This window comes from Fistularia commersonii, chromosome 32 (genome assembly GCF_037954325.1).
Source record: "Fistularia commersonii isolate RoL2024-O1a breed Wild chromosome 32, RoL_Fcom_v1.0, whole genome shotgun sequence".
Lineage (NCBI taxonomy): Eukaryota > Metazoa > Chordata > Actinopteri > Syngnathiformes > Fistulariidae > Fistularia > Fistularia commersonii.
The window spans coordinates 3,207,604-3,228,118 of NC_141315.1; the positions used below are offsets into that span (position 1 = coordinate 3,207,604).

Below are 20,515 nucleotides of genomic sequence, written 5' to 3' on the forward strand. Positions count from 1 at the left end.
CCTGTTTCAAACACATTAACTGTTTACTTCAATCTTGCCATGTTAATATACTAATATTGTTCTATTTAAATTTAAATTATATTATTAATGCTGATATACTTTTTTTTTTGTTTAAGAGAGAGGAATTTAAAATAAACAGTACAATTAACGACAAGGTAGATAAATGTTTGGTTTATACAGAATTGATTTCACACTGAGTAGAAGAAGATATTAAAGCAACGTGACAGCATTTTGAGGAATTCAAATTTGTCTTACAAAAATGTCTCACTTCTGTCTGTGCATGCAGTGATGAGGCAACATATACATGCAAAAACATTTAAAACACATTTTAAATGTGACTGATAGTACCCATTCTTATTTTTGAAAACAAGCATAGTACAAGTTTTTGTAAGAAACACAATCAGAGATTTAACACAGGTTTTCGATAAGATGAATTGAATATACACTATGTCATTTATCAGTCTGCATTTATAATGAAAGTAAAATGACAGACTTGGGAGAATCAAGTTTCATTAAGTACAAACAAGAAACAAGACATTTGTGACTTTTTTGAAGCTTTTAGTGTTGTCATTTTACATTCGATAAGCTGCCCATTTGTTTGCTAGTTGACGCACAGTCCAGACAATGAACACTGAATTGCGGTGATTATAAAGTCACCATCAGCACAGCGATCACTCCAACTTCTGGTGACTTTTGTATGTTAAAGAACTAATTTGTACTGGAGAATTCTTCTAAAATTGCTTTCATGAAAAATAAAGTGAAGCTGAGATCTTGCCTTCCAAAAGATTTAAAACATTGTAAAATGGAAAAATTTCCAATTTAATCTTACTCCAACCCCCTGCCCCCTTTTTTCCTATTTGTGAGGACTAGTTTTTGTTTTATTGATCAAAATCTGTGCATTTTGTAGTTTTCAAATTCTGGTTTCCATAGTTATATAATTGGATACAATACAATTCCAAAATAAATAAATTAATAAATTAATAAACAGTTGACAATACACTATATGGCCAAAAGTATTTGCCACCCATCTAAATAATCAGAATCAGATGTTCCAATCACTTCCATGGCCACAGGTGTATGAAATCAAGCACCCAGGTATGCAGACTGTTTTTACAAACATGAGTACATGAAACATGAAAGAATGGGTCGCTCCCAGGAGCTCAGTGAATTCCAGGGTGGAACTGTGATAGGAGGCCACCTGTGCAACAAAATTGTGAAATTTCCTCACGGCTAAATATTCCACCGTCAACTGTTAGCTGTATTATAAGAACATAGAAGTGTTTGGGGAAGGACAGAAACTCAGCCACAAATTGGTAGGCCACATAAACTAACGGAGCGTGGTCAGCGGAGGCTGAGGCGCATAGTCCGAAGAGTTTGCCAACTTCCTGCAGAGTCAATCGCTACAGACCTCCAAATTTCATGTGGCCTTCAGATTAACTGAAGAACAATGCACAGAGAGCTTCGTACAATGGGTTTCCATGGCCGAGCAGCTGCATCCGGGCCACACATCACCAAGTACAATGCAAAGTGTCAGATACAGTGGTGTAAAGCACGCCGCCACTGGACTCTAGAGCAGTGGAGTGCTGAATTGCGGGTCTCCATCTGGCAACCTGATGGACAAGTCTGGGTTTGGTGGTTGCAAGGAGAACAGTACTTCTCTGACTGCATTGTACCAAGTGCAAAGTTTGGTGGAGGGGGATTTTGGTGTTTGGTAACAACGCCACGTTATGTTTCTCTTTGTTTTTACCATAGATGAGAACGTCATCAACTATGGCTGTCACGCCCTCCAAACCTTCATATGTCTCATCCACTTTAGGCTGAAACTCATCTTGTGATAACTTGAGTCCGAAGGGTGGGCGAAAAAAATCTGTATCTGCCAAACACAGTGTTAAAAGTTGTCAACTTTGAGGACTCTTCTCTTAGCTTTATTGCCCAATAACCAGATCTAGCATCCATTACACTGAAATAGCAAGCTCCTGCTAGTTTGGATGTAATGTCCTCAAGTGTGGGTAGTGGATAATGGGGGCGTTTTATCACTTTGTTGAGATCTTTTGGATCTTAGCAAACCCTGAGTTTACCTGTCTGTGGCTTTGCAGTAGCAACCATTGAGTTCACCCATTCGATCGGTTCTGTGATTTTTGTTATAATTTCATGTCTCTCCATGTTCATAAGTTAATCTTTGAGGCGATCACGCAGAGCAACGGGAACACGCCTTGGTGGGTGAATGGGCTTGGTCCCTTAGTTCCAGTGAAAGGAACTCTGAAAGCTCCAGCACACCAAAACATTGTGGTCAACTCCATGCTCCCAGCTCTGTGGGAGCAGTTTGGAGCTGGACCCTTCCTTTTCCAACATGACTGTGCACCAGAGCACAAAGCAAGGGCCATAAAGACATGGATGACAGAGTCTGGTAAGGATGAACTTGACTGGCCAGCACAGAGTCCTGACCTCAACCCACTAGAACACCTTTGGGATGAATTAGAGCGGAGACTGAGAGCCAGGCCTTCTCGTCTAACATCAGTGTGTGGTCACACACTTACCAATGTGCTTCTGGAAGACTGGTCAAAAATTCCCATAAACACACTCCTGAACCTTGTGGACAGCCTTCCCAGAAGGGCTGAAGCCATTCTAGCTGCCAAGGGTGGACCAACGTCATATTGAACCCTATGGATTAGGAATGGGATGTCACTTAAGTTCATATGCGAGTCAAGGCAGGTGAGCGGATACTTTTGGCCAACTAGTGTATGTTGTCTTCATGATGAAAAGGGAGGAGGAAAAGCTGGAGGTTGCAGAGATGAAGATGCTAAGGTTCTCGTTGGGAGTGACCAGGATGGATAGGATCAGGAATGAGTCTATCAGAGGAACAACACATGTTAGATGTTTTGGAGAGAAGGTCAGAGAAGCCAGACTGAGATGGTTGGGTCATGTACAGAGGAGGGATAGAGAATATATTGCTGGAATTGGAGCTGCCAAGCTGGAGGTCTCGAGAAAGACCAAAGAGAAGATTTATGGACGTAGTGAGAGAGGATATGACGGTAGTTGGAGTGAGAGAGGAGGATACAGAGAATAGGGTTAGATGGAGAAGGTTGGTTCCCTGTGGCGACCACTGAAAGGACAAGCCGAAAGGAAAAGTAGAAAATGAAAGCAACTAGATTGCAACCTTGCTCTGAGGAAGTAGGTCAGATGATGGTGCAAACAGATGACTGTCAAGAGGGTGGTTTGAGGATTTACTCCCAAAAGGCCAATTCCTGGGACTTTGTTAGTAAAGTACTAAACTACTGGTCCAAAGTACTACCATGAGAGGTTTAAAACTGAAAAACCTGAGGGAATTAGGAAAAGAAGCCAAGAAATCCAACTGCTGCCTTTAGATCTGGAGTAAGTCCAATGCTTGGGGATCGTAAAATGCAACTTCAAACTCAACTGCAGGGTGCAGCAGAGAAATGTCTCGTATATGCCATTGACATATAATGGGCCAAGTGAAGGCTTAAACACCCTGGCAGGAAACCTCACCTGAATAACGATCTAATGCAATGTTATAGAATAAGGAAAAATTGTATTAATTGAGTGAATGTGTTTCTGTGCTCACCAAAATATTTGCACATGTTTGTAAACAAATTATTTAGAATTCAATAGTCCTTTAACAAAAGATGCCAATAGACATTCAGTGAATAATCTTGATCAATACTGAGGGCCAACATTTCATGTTTCATGGTTATCAGAAGTCAGAGTGCTGTTATATATATTCAATGAATAACAGTACATTTTATGTGTTGCTCAAATGCAAATACAACTGTTGTTTTTAACTGTGTTCAATAAATCCGGTTCATGCACCTCATTTTGCCACTGAGTTTTAACATTTTAAACTCGAGTTGTGTTTCCAAAAGTTAATCAGCATTTCCATCAGAATAGCAACAATTTATGCAGTATCGCTCTTGTTGCTAAGGGAGAAAAATATCTGATATTGATGGTGGTATTGGTGGAAATTGAAAAATGTTCTGCTTATTGTATTTTGTCAGTTGAAGAGGACTGACTCAAATGTAATCATATTTGTGACTGCTTCATATTGTATGAGCTGCCATATTCCTCCAAAGCGAGGATACTAATTCTCATTTACAATAATAACTATTAAATCAAAAGGGTTGCAGTTTGCGGAAGCCAATTACAGCTGTTGTTGAGCATGAGGTCGAGTTCACACTGGAATAGTCACCAAGTCAATGACCGGGCCACACATAGAGACATAAAACTGCTCACTCTCATTCACACCTATAGTCAATTAGCAATGCTCAATTAACATATCGGTTGTTTTGTGTGTGTGAGGAAACCAGTAGACAAAAGGGAAATTTCACACAAAATGGACTAATTTCTGTGAGGCAGAAGTGTGAACTGCACGGCCATACTGCACCAAAAACAAATTGTGTATGCTGTTTTTGAGATAAAACTTTTATACCTAAATAAGCGTACTTTGACAAAATAAAAACTGGGTCCATTTCATTTAAAAGAAAAACATATGTTGAGGGATTCACACACAGCACGTTTCCAAATGAGGCATCTGGCATTTCCTTTGTTTCACAGTAAATGAAAAAAATAAATAATTTTGACCTGCCATACAAAGATGCAGTGAATAGGTTGTCATGCAGAATGCTTACACATTGAATCATAAACCTTTTCCTTAGGAAAAAGAATACATAACTTTACCATGCAAGGAGGTAACAGGTATTATGAACTGTGATTTGCCCTGTGGATGTGGGAAACATTATTCAGCACATAGTACAACCCACGGCAATGGAGTTAATTTTTTTTTATTTTTCATTTCTTTAAAGACGCACTTCAGTAAAGCCAAGATAATGCACGGATGACATGCCTTTGCATAGAAACGGTGTAAACTGCATGGAGTTTGACAGATATAAGTGCCCAGGAATTAAAAGGGGAAATACAGCAAACACTGACTATCTCCAGCAATGTCTTTTGAAACACTGTCAGAAGTTGCATGTCATTAGCTTGACATTCCAGTGCTGCTTTTTCAGTCTGTCCAAGACAATTTAATCTGTGAGGTCCAAGCACCATGACTGCTCTGTGCTCTGAGTCTGGGCACCGATGCTGGACCTTCGTGATGATGCACTTTCACTGTCCCTGCTCTCCAAAGAGCCCCTGTTTCCCAGTAGGCACTCCAGACTGGTGTGTTTCACGGAAGAGGAGTCGCCCAGCGTGAGATGGGGTTCAAGGGCATTTGATTGCAGTGACTCAGATTCCAGGGTGGAAATAGGAGGATGACTGGATAGCTGAGGTGAAGAGGATGAAACAGGGTGTGAGTCCATCACTTGGAAAATTGGGGTATCCTGGACCAAATTATGAGATGACGGCGAGGCCATCAGAAGAGAGTCCTCATGTGAGGTTTGCGGTAAGCTTAGAGTGTTCAGGCAAAGAAGGGGGAATGAACTGGGAGGCGGAGCCAGGAGGCTGTTTGCAGATGTACCTGAAAGGGTACTGGACAAAAGGCAAGGGTGTTCCTCACTATCACTGGGAGGTTGCAGGCACAACGTGGGCTGGGACTGGCTGATGGTGGTTAGGCTCGCACTTAGTGGTCGGCTGGCAGAATGATCATGCCTGGAGTGAGGTACAGGGCCTGGACAACCACTTTGAAAGCCTGGGTTCTTGCTCAGCAGAGATGGACTAGTCCACAAATGTGTGGTCATGTTCTCAGAACTATGACACTGGCTTAACCTGGGATCAGATTTTACCGAGAGAGAGGGGCTGGAGTTAGATGTCGGTGAACTACGAGCCAGAGGTTCTTGATGGCTCTCCATATGGGTGTCTATGGTTCCAATGTAACTACACTGGCCACCAGGTGGGCCACTTTGGAGGCTGTGGGCTTCATGGCTCCCAGAATCATTGTGGTGGTGCAAGCTGGGGGCCATGCCAGTGTTGGGGGGTCTGTGGGGATTGGGAAACATTTGGACACTGTAAGGGTAGGAGTACTGATGTGCAGATACGTGGGCCTGGAGAAGATGCATCATGTGGTGTAGGCCCTTGGTGAGCTCAGATACTTCCTGGTTTAATGTGCCCATCTGTTTGGAAAGTGCACACAATGTAGTTGTCATATTAACATCGTATTCTCAGCAGATTTTCTCTTTCCTTGCATAATCTATTTAGATTAATTAAATTTGGTCACAGCTATGACAAGCCTTATATCAGAGAACAAAAATAAAAGCAGCTCAACCCAATTAAGTCCCCTGCACGAAGTGACAAATTAACTGGCTTCTTACTTTTAGGTCTGACTCAGAAACAATTTTCGGATGACTTCCCAAAAGATAAGCAAACAATTCACATCCCCTTCACTAAAGAAGGGGCTTCTTACACAGCTCTCATGTCCAGAGGGACACTGACAAATGCTAAGTGACGCAAATGAAGGTAGGGAGGAAGGGAGAAGGTGGGGAGAAACATAGAAGAGGGAAAGTGAAACAAATGAAAAGGTGGTGAAAAAAAGGCCACAAGTAGAGCTGGGTTATTAACAAAAAGAATTTTTCTTCAGATTGTTGAGTCAGCACTCCAAACTTTCTTCTGCAATGCAGAAGTGGCCTGCTGTTTAATTAATATCAATTTCAGACAGCACCTATGTACCACCATCTGGATCTTTTTAACTCCCCGGATTTTTCACTATTCACATTCAATTAGAAATGCTGGTCATCACAAATTCAACTTGATCTCTAATATTTCCTGTCTCCCAGTAAACCTACCAATGAGGAAACCTAATGTTTCATCAGTTTATAAGGCAATGATTCCATTTGCAACAGAAAAATAAATACATTTAAACTTTGAACTGTCATGGTCACAACAAGATAAGGGTTATATTGTGGGGCAAAATGGAGCAACATAATCTACTTCTGGGAAAAGTCTACCATAGGCTCAAGTGTCAGTGGTACAATCTATCTTAATTTTGGTGAAGGTGTCATTCTGTACCTTTTGGTGCAGTTGATAAATGCTCTTCCTGACCTCCTCTGTCTCAAGCAGCAAAGTGGAGTTAACCTGTTTTGAGTCTATATAATAAGAAAAGGGAAATATATATGTAGTGAGTAGCACACACCACAGGTACACAGTCAGGAAAAATGTCAATATTTGTGGTGAGAAATATGTAAATCAACTGGACACCACAATAGTCTGTATGATAACACTATCTGCATATGCATTTTTGTATATCAAAACAGTATTCTAAACATTGAAGTACAATTGCACTGCAAGCCTTTTGGATTTAGGTTTCCAAATGGTTACATTGGACCTTAAATCCACTTTGATTTCACATCTATAATGCAGTTAGTCTAAGAAATCAAATCAACACCTGACATTTGATCGTGTCTTCCAGGAACTTAGCATTGGTCTCCCAAGTGTGTTGTTGAAGCTGTACAGAGTAACAGAATTTGGAGGCAGCAATTGTTTATTCCAAAGTAATGTTTTCGAAGTTTAGATCCTTTGTACTTAAAAAAAAAAAAGATGAATACTCCCCTCAGCAATTTGGTCCTTTGCAAAGAAGGGGTGCTGTAGAGCTATTAGCCCCCCCCAAAAACAAACAAACCTTCAATAGATTGGAAGAAATACAAGTTGCGCAGTGAATTTGCAGAACTTTGACATAACTGAACTTAATAGCCACCATAATAATGATGGATAATGATGATCAATAAAAGCTGAGGTCAAATAAGCTGCTTTGACCTCAGTTGTCCTTTGGCATGTTGTGTCAATGTTTAGACACTCAGCTGCCATTCCATCCCTCTACCTTCTTGTATTTCCCCAGGAGGGTGCCGGGCACTGTTGCAGTATCCACTGTTTGAACTCTGCAGTCAGCCATCTGGCACCTACAGTAGGTGATCCTTGCAGCTGGAGGGGGTTGGCTTACCTTGGGTGTTGCATCCACTACTGGCTTTTGGCCCACTGTTCTCCACTGTGAAATGGAATGTGTGCCCGTTGTCTTCGATGCCGTCTACAACCCTAATGGCGGGGGTGAAGAGAGGAGAAGCTGGAGTAACAGGAGATGTTTTTCAATTATCATTAGAGGCTGCAGACAACCCCAAAGTGTGCCATTAGAGATCCTGTTGGCAGAGATCCACGTCGGCGGGTACACAAAACACAAGCCAACTCTGGAGGGGCAGTTACCTGAGCTTTATGAACCAGGACTTACCCATATCTGGGACTGACTGGATGACTTGGGTTGCATTATCAATTTAGTTGGACAGTACTCTCATTATGTAACGCATTGATAGGTGATAAAAAATATACAATACAAATAACCCCCTTTTACATTCAGGGGAAGACATAGGTTGTTATGCATGATTTAACATGACGCCCTCTGTGGCAGACGTGTTTGCTCGCGCCGCAGTTGCATGCCAAATGCACTGCGGACAGCAAAGTAAGAATGTCATTGTACGGGGAAACATGTTTCCACACTGTACATATGACAATAAAAGCTTTGAATCTCTTTGAATCTGTCTCCTAAAGTTTCCATTACCACAACATTTGACATAAATGTCAAGGTATAGGTGGTTGGATATTCGCTGTGGGTGATTTTGACAGACAGCTCTCGATTCTTAATGAACTTCAAAAAAGGCCAGCTTGATTATGTGACGTAAAAGCTTGTGTCTGTACTGACTTACTGACAGTTACATAAAGTATTCTGCATGTAATGCAGTTTTATTGCATTAGGACTAATTTATGTTGTGTTGCAATATACCTTCCACCAGCTATGAACAAATAAACCAAGAGATGCTTTTAAATGTAACGCGGCGCCAACAGCCAGAGCAAAAATATAAGGTTCCAACTGTTTTGCCGAGGCAAACTTAGCAGTAAATTTCATTTTGAATTCTACTTTTTTTTTTGCTTACACAATACCTAGGACTGAGGTCAGGTGGTCCATAACAAGTGACAGTTGGAATGAGCAGCTTTGAGGGCTTCTGCTCAGCCCCTGACTCTCCCTGTGTGGAGGTGGAGGCTGGTGGGGCACTGTGCTCTTTTTTGGCTGGTGGCTGAGGAGATGAGCTCTGCCCATGGAAACCGCGGCTGAGGTTAGGAGAGCGGCAGCGTCGCAAAGCGTTGAACTGTCGCAACTCATCACCGAGCAGGTTCCCCAAGGATGTACGGCGTACAGGGCTGGATATACTGGGCAACAGGAGATTTCGGCGAGAGCGAGACGCTGGAGAGAGGTGGAAAGAGTCGTCTGGCTCATCACACTTGGTTTCTACAATAGAAGCAAGTCTGGGTTCCTGTAAAACAGAAACATGACAAACTCCATGTATTTGAATATACAGTACATAAATATAATTTAGCATATAAATGATGCAAGTTATATGTACCACAACAGCTCCATCTATCTTAATACTGTCAAATTTGTTCTTGTATTTGTGAAAATACAAGCAGAATAAAAAATCTAAAACCACAGTCGTTAAAAATAATAATTACATAAATATGTTTATTTGATACAACCCTATACATATATTTGATAAGCTTTGCTTGCTGTCAAATCAAGATGTTTCCTAAAATCAGATGCTTTCTATTCTTATGTGGTATTCAAAAATTCAAACCTCATATTATGCTACTATTATCAGTCTATGCAACTATCTGAAAAAAACGCTCCTTATCACTAATGTACTACATTATAATACTCTCACAAGTATTTGTTGGAGACAATAATAGAAAATGTAATTCTCTACGGTAGTACTTTTTCTCGAGATGATTACGTTCATGTACACTCTTACTTTTTTTTACCAAGCAAATCTCAGTTCTTCTTGTGTATTTTAGACGATGTATTTCTTCATTTATTTCAGTTAAGAATTTGAGTGTTCATCAATGCAAAACTGACACATGCCGAAATAACACGCTGCAAGAAAATACTAGGTCACTTCAAAATAGTGAAGGTAAGTGTATATCAAATTAGGTGCCAATTTTAAAATGTCACTCATCATATCCTTTCACAAGAAAACATTAAATGAGTAATCTTGGTGGTGTTAACCAACTTATTGGAAAAGAAGCTGATGCAGAGCAATTATTACACTATTTAAAGGTTAATGAGCCACTGCTAGTGATAATTTGATCATATGGGAATAATGATGTTGAGAGTCTATTAAACCCTGACCATAGCTGTGAGTGTGACTATGACTAAACATGATTGTTTTCATATTGCATAGAGCTCTTAATAATAGAGGAAGGCATATTTCAGAACAGTATTTCAATGTTAGCATGGTGTGATGTAGAGATGAGCAAACAGCACATGGTGAGAGAAGTAGCTCATAAGGCTTCCCATTAGGAGGTCTATTGACCCAGATAGTGAGATAACTCTAGGGACTGAACTGTTCTCTCTGCTCCAAATGAGTTTCAACCTGTAGGGGAAGTCCTTGCAAAAACCCTCCCGTGCTAGCAATGTCCTACAACAAACAGACACGTGTTATGTTTAAACCCTGGGATTTTTAAAAATCATGGTTTGAAATGCCTGACACAAATACACAATTGCATCATGTTCGCACAGGAAAGGGACGTAATAGATTTCAAATCCCAGGTCTTTTTTTGACTGACAAGCACAGGGTGAGATAAAGCTGGCACCTGTGAAAGTGGAGATTTGCACTGAACTCACATGAGAAATCCTGGGTGACCTTGAAAACCTGCTAAATCCCTGCAGAGAGAGAGAGAGAGAGAGAGAGAGAGAGAGCAAGCGCCCTTAAAAACAGCCGATGGCTTAAATGTACAACCATTTCACTTGAGGAATTCTTTAAAAAAAGACACACACAAGCAGTGACATATTTTGAAATTAGAGTGAACCTTATTAAAAACAACAATTTCTATAGCAAGGCCCGGAGCTGTTTCATTTGTCACTATTTAAATAACTTTAACCTGGAACCTGTATCGCTGATGATGTGAAGCGACCGGCTGCAATTTAGCATAATCACCAACTGGAGACAAATAATAATTTGCTGGAGTGAATCCTTCCTTTGACTGTAAAAAATTGAGCTTATGAAAAACATAGCTTGTTGGATCGATACAAAAAACATCTATTGAAATGAAATAGTATCAGTTTGAAAATGAAAAAAAAAACAACCTTTTTTTGCAAGGTGTGCATGGAACACAAACTTTTCACTACAGGGCTGAATTCCCCTCATGAAGATAACAGTCCCTGGAGCAACATGAACTGATTAACCAGCCAGCAGTGAATATTGTGTCATTAATTGAACATCATTATCCATTAATGGAGCACTAATAGCAGGGGTGTCCCACATAACAAAGTGGGTTTGATTTGCAGTGACACACATTTCACTCAAAATTGTAATGTCTTGTGTTTACACGTGCTTGTTGATATCAATGAAGAGCGAGCAAAACTTTTACGGTCTGGGTTGAAGGTACAGCTTGTGAAGCAACATGTTTTTTTTTTTTTTCTAGTACATACGTGTACCAAAAATGATATAGAGTATTCAATAAAGAAAACAGTAACATGGCTATTGATGGAGGAAAAGTGTGTAAGTTACAATTAGTTGTTGGATAGCACCAACTGACGTCTAAATTGGTTACAATGCCATTATCTAGCATGATAAACAGAGGCAATGCTATGAAGTGGCATGATAGTGTTATAGATGAAGTTATAATCAGGAATGTAGCCTTTGGTTGTATGTGCAGATGGATTTCCCTGCTAGCAGAGGGTTGTGTCTCTAAGGGGAATTCTGACTTAGTAAACCAAGATGGCAAGTGCCAAAATGCCAAACACAAGTCAACAAAACTGTATGACATTGCTGTGATTAAATCTACTTTTGGTGTAATAAGCAGCAGACAGGGTCATGTGACAGACCTAATGCACCATCATGTAAAACAATTTCAGCTTTCAGGGATACAATGAATGAGGCTTTGTTTGAATATTATGTTAGTGCAGTGATTGACGCATCCATTCAGGATGACTTTGGTTTGATGCTTAATTGTGAGAGTGAGCTCTATATAATTGATTGTACCTGAAGGAGTTGCCTTTAACAAACACAATGGAGCACCATTGGTTTATGTGAGGAATGTCTTTTCTCGTCTGTCCTCTGTTCTCTTATAAAACCACACTACTGGCCACATGGCTCTGCAAATAAGCTCTCAAATGAGGGTCTGCATTGCTGCCACTCTTGACCGGCGAGCTTGCTACTCACATTCATGACAACCGATCATCGAACCTCCCTGCGGTCTCACTGCCATTACTGACCACATAGTCTTAACTATGTTCTGACTCCCCGCCGAAGGCATGACCTTCCCGTGCTGCTTGCAATCCCAAGGTTTCTTCATATTTCCAAAAACAAACCTCTATTCAAAGATAAGCCAGGCTTCTGCGAGCTTTAAAGTCGAAATGAAACATGAATTAAGAGATATAAATATATTGTGATACTTTATGATAGACAATTACTCTTGCCTTTTTGGTTGAGTATGAAATAAATAAATGAGTGTTAGACCAATGGAAAAAAATGTTAAAATAACTGAAATTAGGAGTCTGCAGAATCATTTTCCATCTGGCAGAGTGGGTGTTTTACCACTCAGACAAAATAAAGCAGTCCCGTTTGGATACTGTATACAGTAATGGGCATTCCTACAATCTGTTACTTTGGCAATATTTCACTACACTTGACTAATTACTGTAGAGTCTGGGAGCAACACTCAAGTATCTCTGGAGTGTAATGGAACTCCAGACAACTTCAACCTGAAACCACCCACTGTGTTGAAGAGGACGAGGCAAGTGCAGGTGTGTGTGCCTCAGGGGCGTGCAGGACGTGGCTGCTCTGTCGGGTTGCAGAGCACTCCTTCATCTTGGCAGGGGGGCGAGTGGGGAGAGATGGTGCCCTGCCTTTGTGCTCAAACTCTGAGCAGATGGTGTGAGAGAAGTAGGGTGCAGGGCCTCATGACCAGCCTCACCTCAGAGAGAGTCTTACTCCTAAAATTTGCCATTTCAGATTTTATGCACTATATGTACATATCTTTTCTGAAAAACTTCACCCTCCTGTCATTTTCAATTCATTACAGTGTTAGCTTTTTTGATCTACTTTATTCTATGCCATCAAATGTTTCTCGCAACATTATTAATCATGCCGATAAATACATGGAGCTCTGAGTATTGTCTGTATCTCTGTATCTCTCATTCCTAATAATCTCACCCCTCTAAGGTAGTTTACAACAATATTGCTACATTTCACCTCAGGTATTCCTACACTGGCTCCATCTCTGTTCTATAGTTTAGATTCTATTATAGTAAATATTTGCCTTTTTTAAGCAAGCGACCAAATCAAGACAAGTTAACTAATGAGAAACAAAAATTAAAATCTATCTTACACCCTAGGGGATGCAAGAAGAATGGTTGGAGCAAGTGAAGATTGACAAATAATATTTAGGAATATTCAGTTGCAGCTTTTTCAGCTTTTTCTGTCACATATCAGCCATAACATTGCATCCCCACAGCTGGACAGAACACTTGCAGAATACCAAGGAAATGTTTCTGTAATAAACACAGTTATCTACTATTCTTACCGATATGTTTTGTTTATCAATCATTTCTCCACATTGATGGAAAACAAAAGGAAGGCAAGGCCTCCTTAAATAGGGGATTACAGGAATTACAGATGCGTCAGTGTCTTGATCATTTCCTACCACTGAGATTGGGGTGTGAACAAGGAAGTGATATGGTTGGCTGACAGTGGCACCAACGCATGGTGATTGGTCTGACAATCAAGTGACCAGCAACTCTTTGCTCATTGTGGTCGGAGTGTGAACTGTCGGGTGAGACGGCAGCTCTTTGAGCTGGTGTGAGTTGATAGGGTACAAATCACACTCCATGTCAAGGGGAATAGAGGCTTCATCAGTACTGTTGGGATTGGGCGTCGGTCCAGGTTGAGGTTGAGGTTAATGAGTGAGTTGTTTTGAAGAAACTTGATAGAATGGGGTTGCTGTGTTAATGTGGGCGTTGGGGTAAACATAGGTACCAATTCTGGGGACTCATCTGAATTAAAATTTGAATAGGTATTGTATGGCTAATGCTAAATGGTATGGCTTACACCTTACAATTTTAGAGTCACAGACTTTAACCCGGCAGTTGTAAGGAGATCGTAAGGAAATCTTAAGAGTTATACCAGCATTTCAGCCGAGTCACAACACACTTCCTACATCTCAGTCGTAAAGATCTGTGAGCTGGCAGTCTTAAGGCTTAGCGAAGTCTTTTCCTAGTCATAGGGATTACGACAATATCAAGCATACTTGATATTATTGCAAGTTAGCGTTTTTCCTCACTATAAAGCCTGAATCAACAACCAATAGATGAGCTCCAACAAAACCCGAAACAGGAAGCCTGGTAGACAAACAATTGAAGCGATGGTATTTGTTGGCAGTATAGATGAAAGGGAATGGCAAAGGATGTTCTGATCAGTATTGAAAACTAGAAACAGGAGAGGATGGTGGAAGGAAAAGCAGTAAAAACACAATAATAATAATAAAATACATTTTATTTCACGTGTCTTATTGAGGTTGAAGTTACTTCACTTTATTTTCATCAAATTTTTAATTTGCCTTTGTTTTATATGGTAATATTTATTTTCTATGTATTTATTTATTTTATTGTTATTTTGTTATTGTTATTTTGTTATTGTTTTGTTATTGTGTTATTTTGTTTTGTTATTTGTTTTTTATGTTCATCTGCTCTTGGTTGCCGTGCTACCCCTGAATTGGAGTGCCCTCCAATTGTCCTTTGGGGACAAATAAAGTTTCTCTGATTCTGATTTTGATTATTGGACTGAAGTAGGCTCTGCAAATATCCGGTGAAAACATTGAATGGTGCCTAAAAATGCAAAGCTTTTCAAAAGCTTTGCAAAGTCTTTCAATGTGAGACCCACAATCTTTTGTCTCAACAATTGCAGACTACACTAAGACTTACGACTCTAAAAACTACTCTTAAGATATGAGCTGGTGTGAGTTGATAGTTTTACTCGAGTCTTAACAAAATTTTTACTCTTAGTTCTTGAGTTTTGAGATGTAAACCCAGCATAAAAGTGTTGGATGACTTGGCCTGAGGCTCAGATGGTAGATGCTGGGATCCAGTTTCGGTTGTGGATTTCTCAGGTGGTTTGCATGATTCAGATGGATTTGGTGTGTGTGCACTGCATTGTATGTGGCTGGAAGGTCACGTCTAAGACCCCTCATCTGTATGGAGAGGTTTTTTTTTGTTTGTTTTCCGAGCTGAATATGTACAATGTGTGACCCCCTTTGGACATTGCTGGATTGTTAGCATTTTTCAACTACTGCAGCAACTTAACTCTGCTTCTAATATTACTGCGCGCTAATTTCATGGTGAATGGAAAATGGAGAGCAATGTAAGAAGAATATTTTCATTAATTCTAATAATGACTCACAGCAGGTAGTGTTTTCTGCTTTTTTTGTGGGTATATATTTTATGTTCTTTAAATGACTTAGAAAATAAAATAAAAGGTTCAGGAACAACAGCCCATCGTGTATTACTGTAAGTTCAACTCCATGATATACATGAAAATCATTTTCATTCCAGAGGAATTAATTAATTTCAGACTCTAGGAAACATATAACATTTTTTTTCAGCTACTAATAAAACACTTACATACTTATCCAGCTGATATTTTCCTGATGAGTAACATCGAATTCTAGCAATACACATACAAAGCCAAAGGTTTGCACCGTCCTCTAAAGTCTTTGGATAATTCCAACAGCTTTAACATCTATAGTTACAAAAATGGCCCGTGTAAACTAAAATACTGACTACTGACTCTGGATCCTCAGCTCAAACGTCAGCTATAATCTGAATTTACAACATTATGCCACCAATTCAAATCCAAAAGGCCCAAAAATGACAAAAACAATATTGTATTGCATTGCATTTAACAAGCCATTTCACAGGGTCCCCTGTCAGCACTGATCGCTGTCTGGTGTTGAAAAACATCGAAGTGCGCCCGTAGAATATATCACTGGAGAATATACAATCCAAGGCCTCAAACTGAACACACTAGAGTCCATAATACACCTGACATACGACCACTCCGCTGTCAAGGCCGGGGATCGTCTTTGCACCCAGATAGTCAAAGCTTCAGGTGGCTAGTGAACCCATATAAATTGTAAAGACTCTGCTGATTGTATTGTTTATTAATTCCCATAATAGAATTCTATGATGGGATGTCAGATTTATTTGGAATTCAATATTTGTAAGCCTGTATATGAACATGATGATTGTGACAGGTGTCAAAAGTGATAAAGGAACAAAAGAACAATCTGACAAAACAGCATGAGCTAACCATTTGTGGGTTTGTTCGTCTATATTCTTTACCTCTTCCTGGCTGCCCTCGCGCAGGTTGTAGGTCAGGTTGTTGAGGATATCGGACGCAAACACGCTGGCGTACTCAGGATAAAGTTCCAGCACCTCTCTCAAGCCACGCACACTAATGTATTGGAGGTCACAGTAGGTCAGTGCCTTCACATCAGCATTGGTCTTGATCACCTGGTCAGTTCCAGGAAGGTCAGACCCGATCAAGTCTCCTTTTCCTATAATGCAACAAATATTTATTTTTTGCCCTTCATATGAAACAAACAAGGTAGATACAGTAAACATCATTGATCTTTTTTTTTTTTTTTTTTTTGAAACTATCAAATTATTTCCTCTTAGGTGTAAGTTAATGTGGAAAAAATACATTTACCACAAAATTGCTTTTTGCCTATCGTTGTGGCTATTTCAAGTACCCCAATTGTAACTAATAATATGTCACATGGTAATGTCAAGCTTCAATTAAACCAATTAAAACACAATAGTCGAGGGAAAAAAAGGAATACATAACAAAACATTGTGACCAAAATACCAACCTAATATAGCCAGCACCGTGCCATCTTTCAGCACCTCCAAAGACCCGGAGCAGACAAAGTAGTTGGCGTGTAGTGCATCCCCCTGTCGGATTAGATACTCCCCGGGAACACAGAAGGAGGTTTTTATATGAAGAGAGAGTGAGCGCAGGCATCCGCGACTGGCCCCCTTAAAAACCGGCAGCTGGAGAATGTCCTTATTCAGATGCATGGCGATGTCGGCCCGCAGCTCATCTGGGAAGTCATGCAGGAGCTGGGAATGTGTGACAGTTGCAATGAGGTGTGACACTGATTGGCAATTAGGGAATGGATGGTGCCACCACCAGTTACCCTCTTTTCAATTTCGGCAGGATGTCAGATGAAAAGTGAGCAGGCAGCCATGTGTTGTGATGGATCTTAAACAATTACAGGTGCGAAGGGTTGCCAATAGATTGCAGAACAGGGTTTATTGCTTAGAAGCTGTCACAATATTACTGCGCTATTTCTTAAGGACAGACAGCAGAATGTGCATTGATTAAGTTAAAGGACCCCTACCTCATTGGCATCTATGCCATTGTTGACCGACCATGTGGTCTGGAAGTACTCCAGCATGCGCTGTTTGAGCTGCTGGGGCAGCCGATGGACACGGATGAAGTCCTTCAAGTCTTTCATCCGTGTGTGGTAAAGTGAACGTCTTGAGTACATTCTCTGGATAATGGCTGTCACGTTACCAAATACCAGAGCGTGCATCAGAGCTGTGGGAGACAATAAAATGGCAAAAAAGACTTTAGGTATCTCTAAAAAAAATGGAGACACTGCAGTTTGTGTTCGAATTTCTAAGCATTTCATTGTTTCTTATGGTCTCCATCTACTGTATCCATCAATCGTCTGCCGCTTATCCTGCACTCAGGGTCACGGGGGATTCTGGAGCCTATCTTATGTCGTCGGGCGAGAGGTGGGGTACACCCCGGACTGGTTGCCAGTCAATTGCAGGGCCACATATACAGACAATCATTCACTCACTCGCTCCTTGAGGCAATTTTCCCATTTTTTTACTTTTAACCTGCTGCATGTTTTTGGACTGTGGGAGGAAACAGGAGAACCTGGAAGAAACCCACGTCGACAAGGGGAGAACTTGCAAACTCCACACAGAAAGGTCTCCCTGACATAAACCAACCAGAGTCCTTCGCCCTGTGAGGCCGAAGCCCAAATGGTCTCTTCCAATAAAAATAACTTTAAAAAAGAAATACTTTCATGCTTCAAAGTAGGAACGACACTAAGGTTTATAATTTCATAAAATAGTTTGTCACCAGAACCATTTCCTGCCAGATCTTTCATTAATTACAGAATATTTGGTTCAAATTTTGAACATGGAATACATCAAAACACAGGATGAAGGCCAAATTTTTCTATCTTTTCATGAAGAGAGTAAAGAATAATTTGTCTAAAGGGTATTTGAACTATTTTCAAGCAAATAACTGACTTCACATTCAATCTATTTTGCATCATGACAAGCATGGGTACCGAAATGAGCACAGCCCCTCTCTGGCCTGCAGTAGCATTCCACTGTCTGGTCAAAGTAGCTGTAACAGTTTGCCCAACAGATGTGGGGGTCAGGGGCTCTTGCTCAAGCGGCGTAACCTCTCTGGGGCACAGACTTTGTCTCAGCTTCTATCTCTGATACTGATGGTCCTTTTCTTGCCTGGGTGAACTTTTTTATGTCAGATGTTGAAACAAACCCTGTGCCCCATAAATACGGATTATTGGAAAATCTTGTCATTGGTGAGCAACAGCTGCATTGAAAAAACAAAATAAAAAAAACTGAAAATCTTGTCAGTGGCAGTGGATAATGAATTGCCAGACATCTTCAAAATTACTGTTATTTTGCACTGACCCACAAATCCACCAAGGCTTTGTCCTCTGACGAGAATACACTTAAAAACAATTATTAGCTTCCAGGTTAATGACCTAATAACTGCAAGCTTCTCAAGGTCCAACAGAATTCCTGCTGAATTTCATCCCCAATCAAACTGTTATGTCTGAACGTCAGAAACAAACAACACTGCACCGTGAGACATACCCCCAATGAGCATGGTGCAGATTGAGAAGATCTTCTCTGCATCAGTGTTGGCACAGACGTTGCCAAAACCGACACTGGTGAGGCTGCTGAGGGTAAAGTAAAGGGCAGCGATGTAGGAGCTGCGTACTGTTGGGCCGCCCAGCGTGCTGTTGATATAAGGAGTCTCGAGCCGTTTGCCCAGCTCATGCAGCCAGCCTGGAGAGAGAAAAGAGCATGAGAGCAGGAGAGTATGAGAGAAAAGCAGGATTTTCTGGCCGATATGGTATTGAGTGATTCGTGGTTTACATGGGGGGAAGGGGAGCTGTATGTGTCAGAAAAGACTTGTTGGCAATGTTAACACACTGATATGCTGATTAAGAAAAGGAGGCATTGGATAGACACTCTCCATGGATCAATAATGGTGTAAATTAACATTGGTGTAAAATAATGGTGTGACCAAACCTTCCAGTAGACACATGCAAAAGAATGTACAGTAAAATCACACATCCAGATCCGAATAGACAAACACATTTTACATGGTAAACCTATGTTGCAGTGAATTTTTGCAGACTCCAGATAATTGAAAATTTCATTTTCCCTTTATATTTGAACAGGACATCACATGCTGGCCAGGTGGTTTGGATGTTGGTATTTGTTTGTGTTTCAGACAATACTCATTACAGCACTAGAGAATGGTGTTGCCATTGTGAAGGCAGGAAGTCCTGAGATGTCCTGGGTGCTGTGACTATTTATAGCGGAGTGAGGACACAACAAATATTTTCTGTGCTCTTAATTGCCAGCATTTTTGTTACTTCCAAGAGGAAGACAATTGTTTTCCATTTCCATTGGCAATTTGACTGCATGCAATCACATCAACACTCCATTAAATTTCACAATAAGTAGCATTACAGGCTTATTCACGATGATGAATAAATGATACCACATGTATTAGCTCATTCACTGACTTATTCATTATCTACATTGCTCATCCTATACTGGTTGCGGGGGAAGGGTGGGGGGCTGGATCCTATCCCAGCTGTCATTAGGCGAGAGGCGGGGTTAACCTTAGACCGGTCACCAGTCAATTACAGGCTCACATATAGGCCAAATATATACAACCATCCACCCTCATTTACATGTCTGGGCAATTCAGGGTCTTGAATAACCTACCGCATCGTTTTGGACTGCAGAAGGAAATGGGAGAGTCAGTCAAGACGAGAACATGCAAACTCGTTGCAGAAATGTCCCCTGTCAGAATTGAACCAGCTAAAGGAATTGCGTCATTCATTCATCAGAAAGATAGGGCTGTTAATTTACCCAGTCCTGAATGCCCAACTTACAGGACATCAGCAAGGTCTCATTAAGGCCTCTCCAACACTCACCGATGTCCCAGGTGTCACTGGTCTCTATCTCCTTGCGGCCAATCATGTACCAGATGCAGGCCATCCAGTGTGCCAGCAGGGCAAATACTGACATTAGTAAGGTCAGCACCATGGCGCTGTACTGGGAGTAACGATCCAGCTTCTGAAGAAGGCGAAGGAGGCGCAACAGCCGTACTGTCTTAAGCAGGTGGACCAAGGAAGTCTTGGGTGTTTGGAGGGGCGGTAGAGAGAGCGAAAAAGAAAAAGG

At 40.8% G+C, this 20,515-nt stretch overlaps 1 protein-coding gene across 1 annotated transcript in view; it reads right to left on the minus strand.

Moving 5' to 3' along the window:
- Positions 1-4,532: 4,532 nt before the first annotated feature.
- Positions 4,533-20,515, minus strand: part of kcnh4b (potassium voltage-gated channel, subfamily H (eag-related), member 4b) — a 41,553-nt gene continuing 25,570 nt past the window's right edge. Inside the window, exons 7-16 of the mRNA XM_086139670.1 lie at positions 20,269-20,470; positions 18,908-19,102; positions 17,383-17,582; positions 16,852-17,101; positions 16,322-16,536; positions 10,607-10,645; positions 8,872-9,242; positions 7,883-7,974; positions 6,955-7,031; positions 4,533-6,062 (exon numbers count right to left, since the gene is read on the minus strand). Coding sequence (XP_085995796.1) covers positions 5,037-6,062; positions 6,955-7,031; positions 7,883-7,974; positions 8,872-9,242; positions 10,607-10,645; positions 16,322-16,536; positions 16,852-17,101; positions 17,383-17,582; positions 18,908-19,102; positions 20,269-20,470 — 2,667 coding nt within the window. The 3' untranslated portion in view covers positions 4,533-5,036. The remainder of the gene's footprint in view (positions 6,063-6,954; positions 7,032-7,882; positions 7,975-8,871; positions 9,243-10,606; positions 10,646-16,321; positions 16,537-16,851; positions 17,102-17,382; positions 17,583-18,907; positions 19,103-20,268; positions 20,471-20,515) is intronic.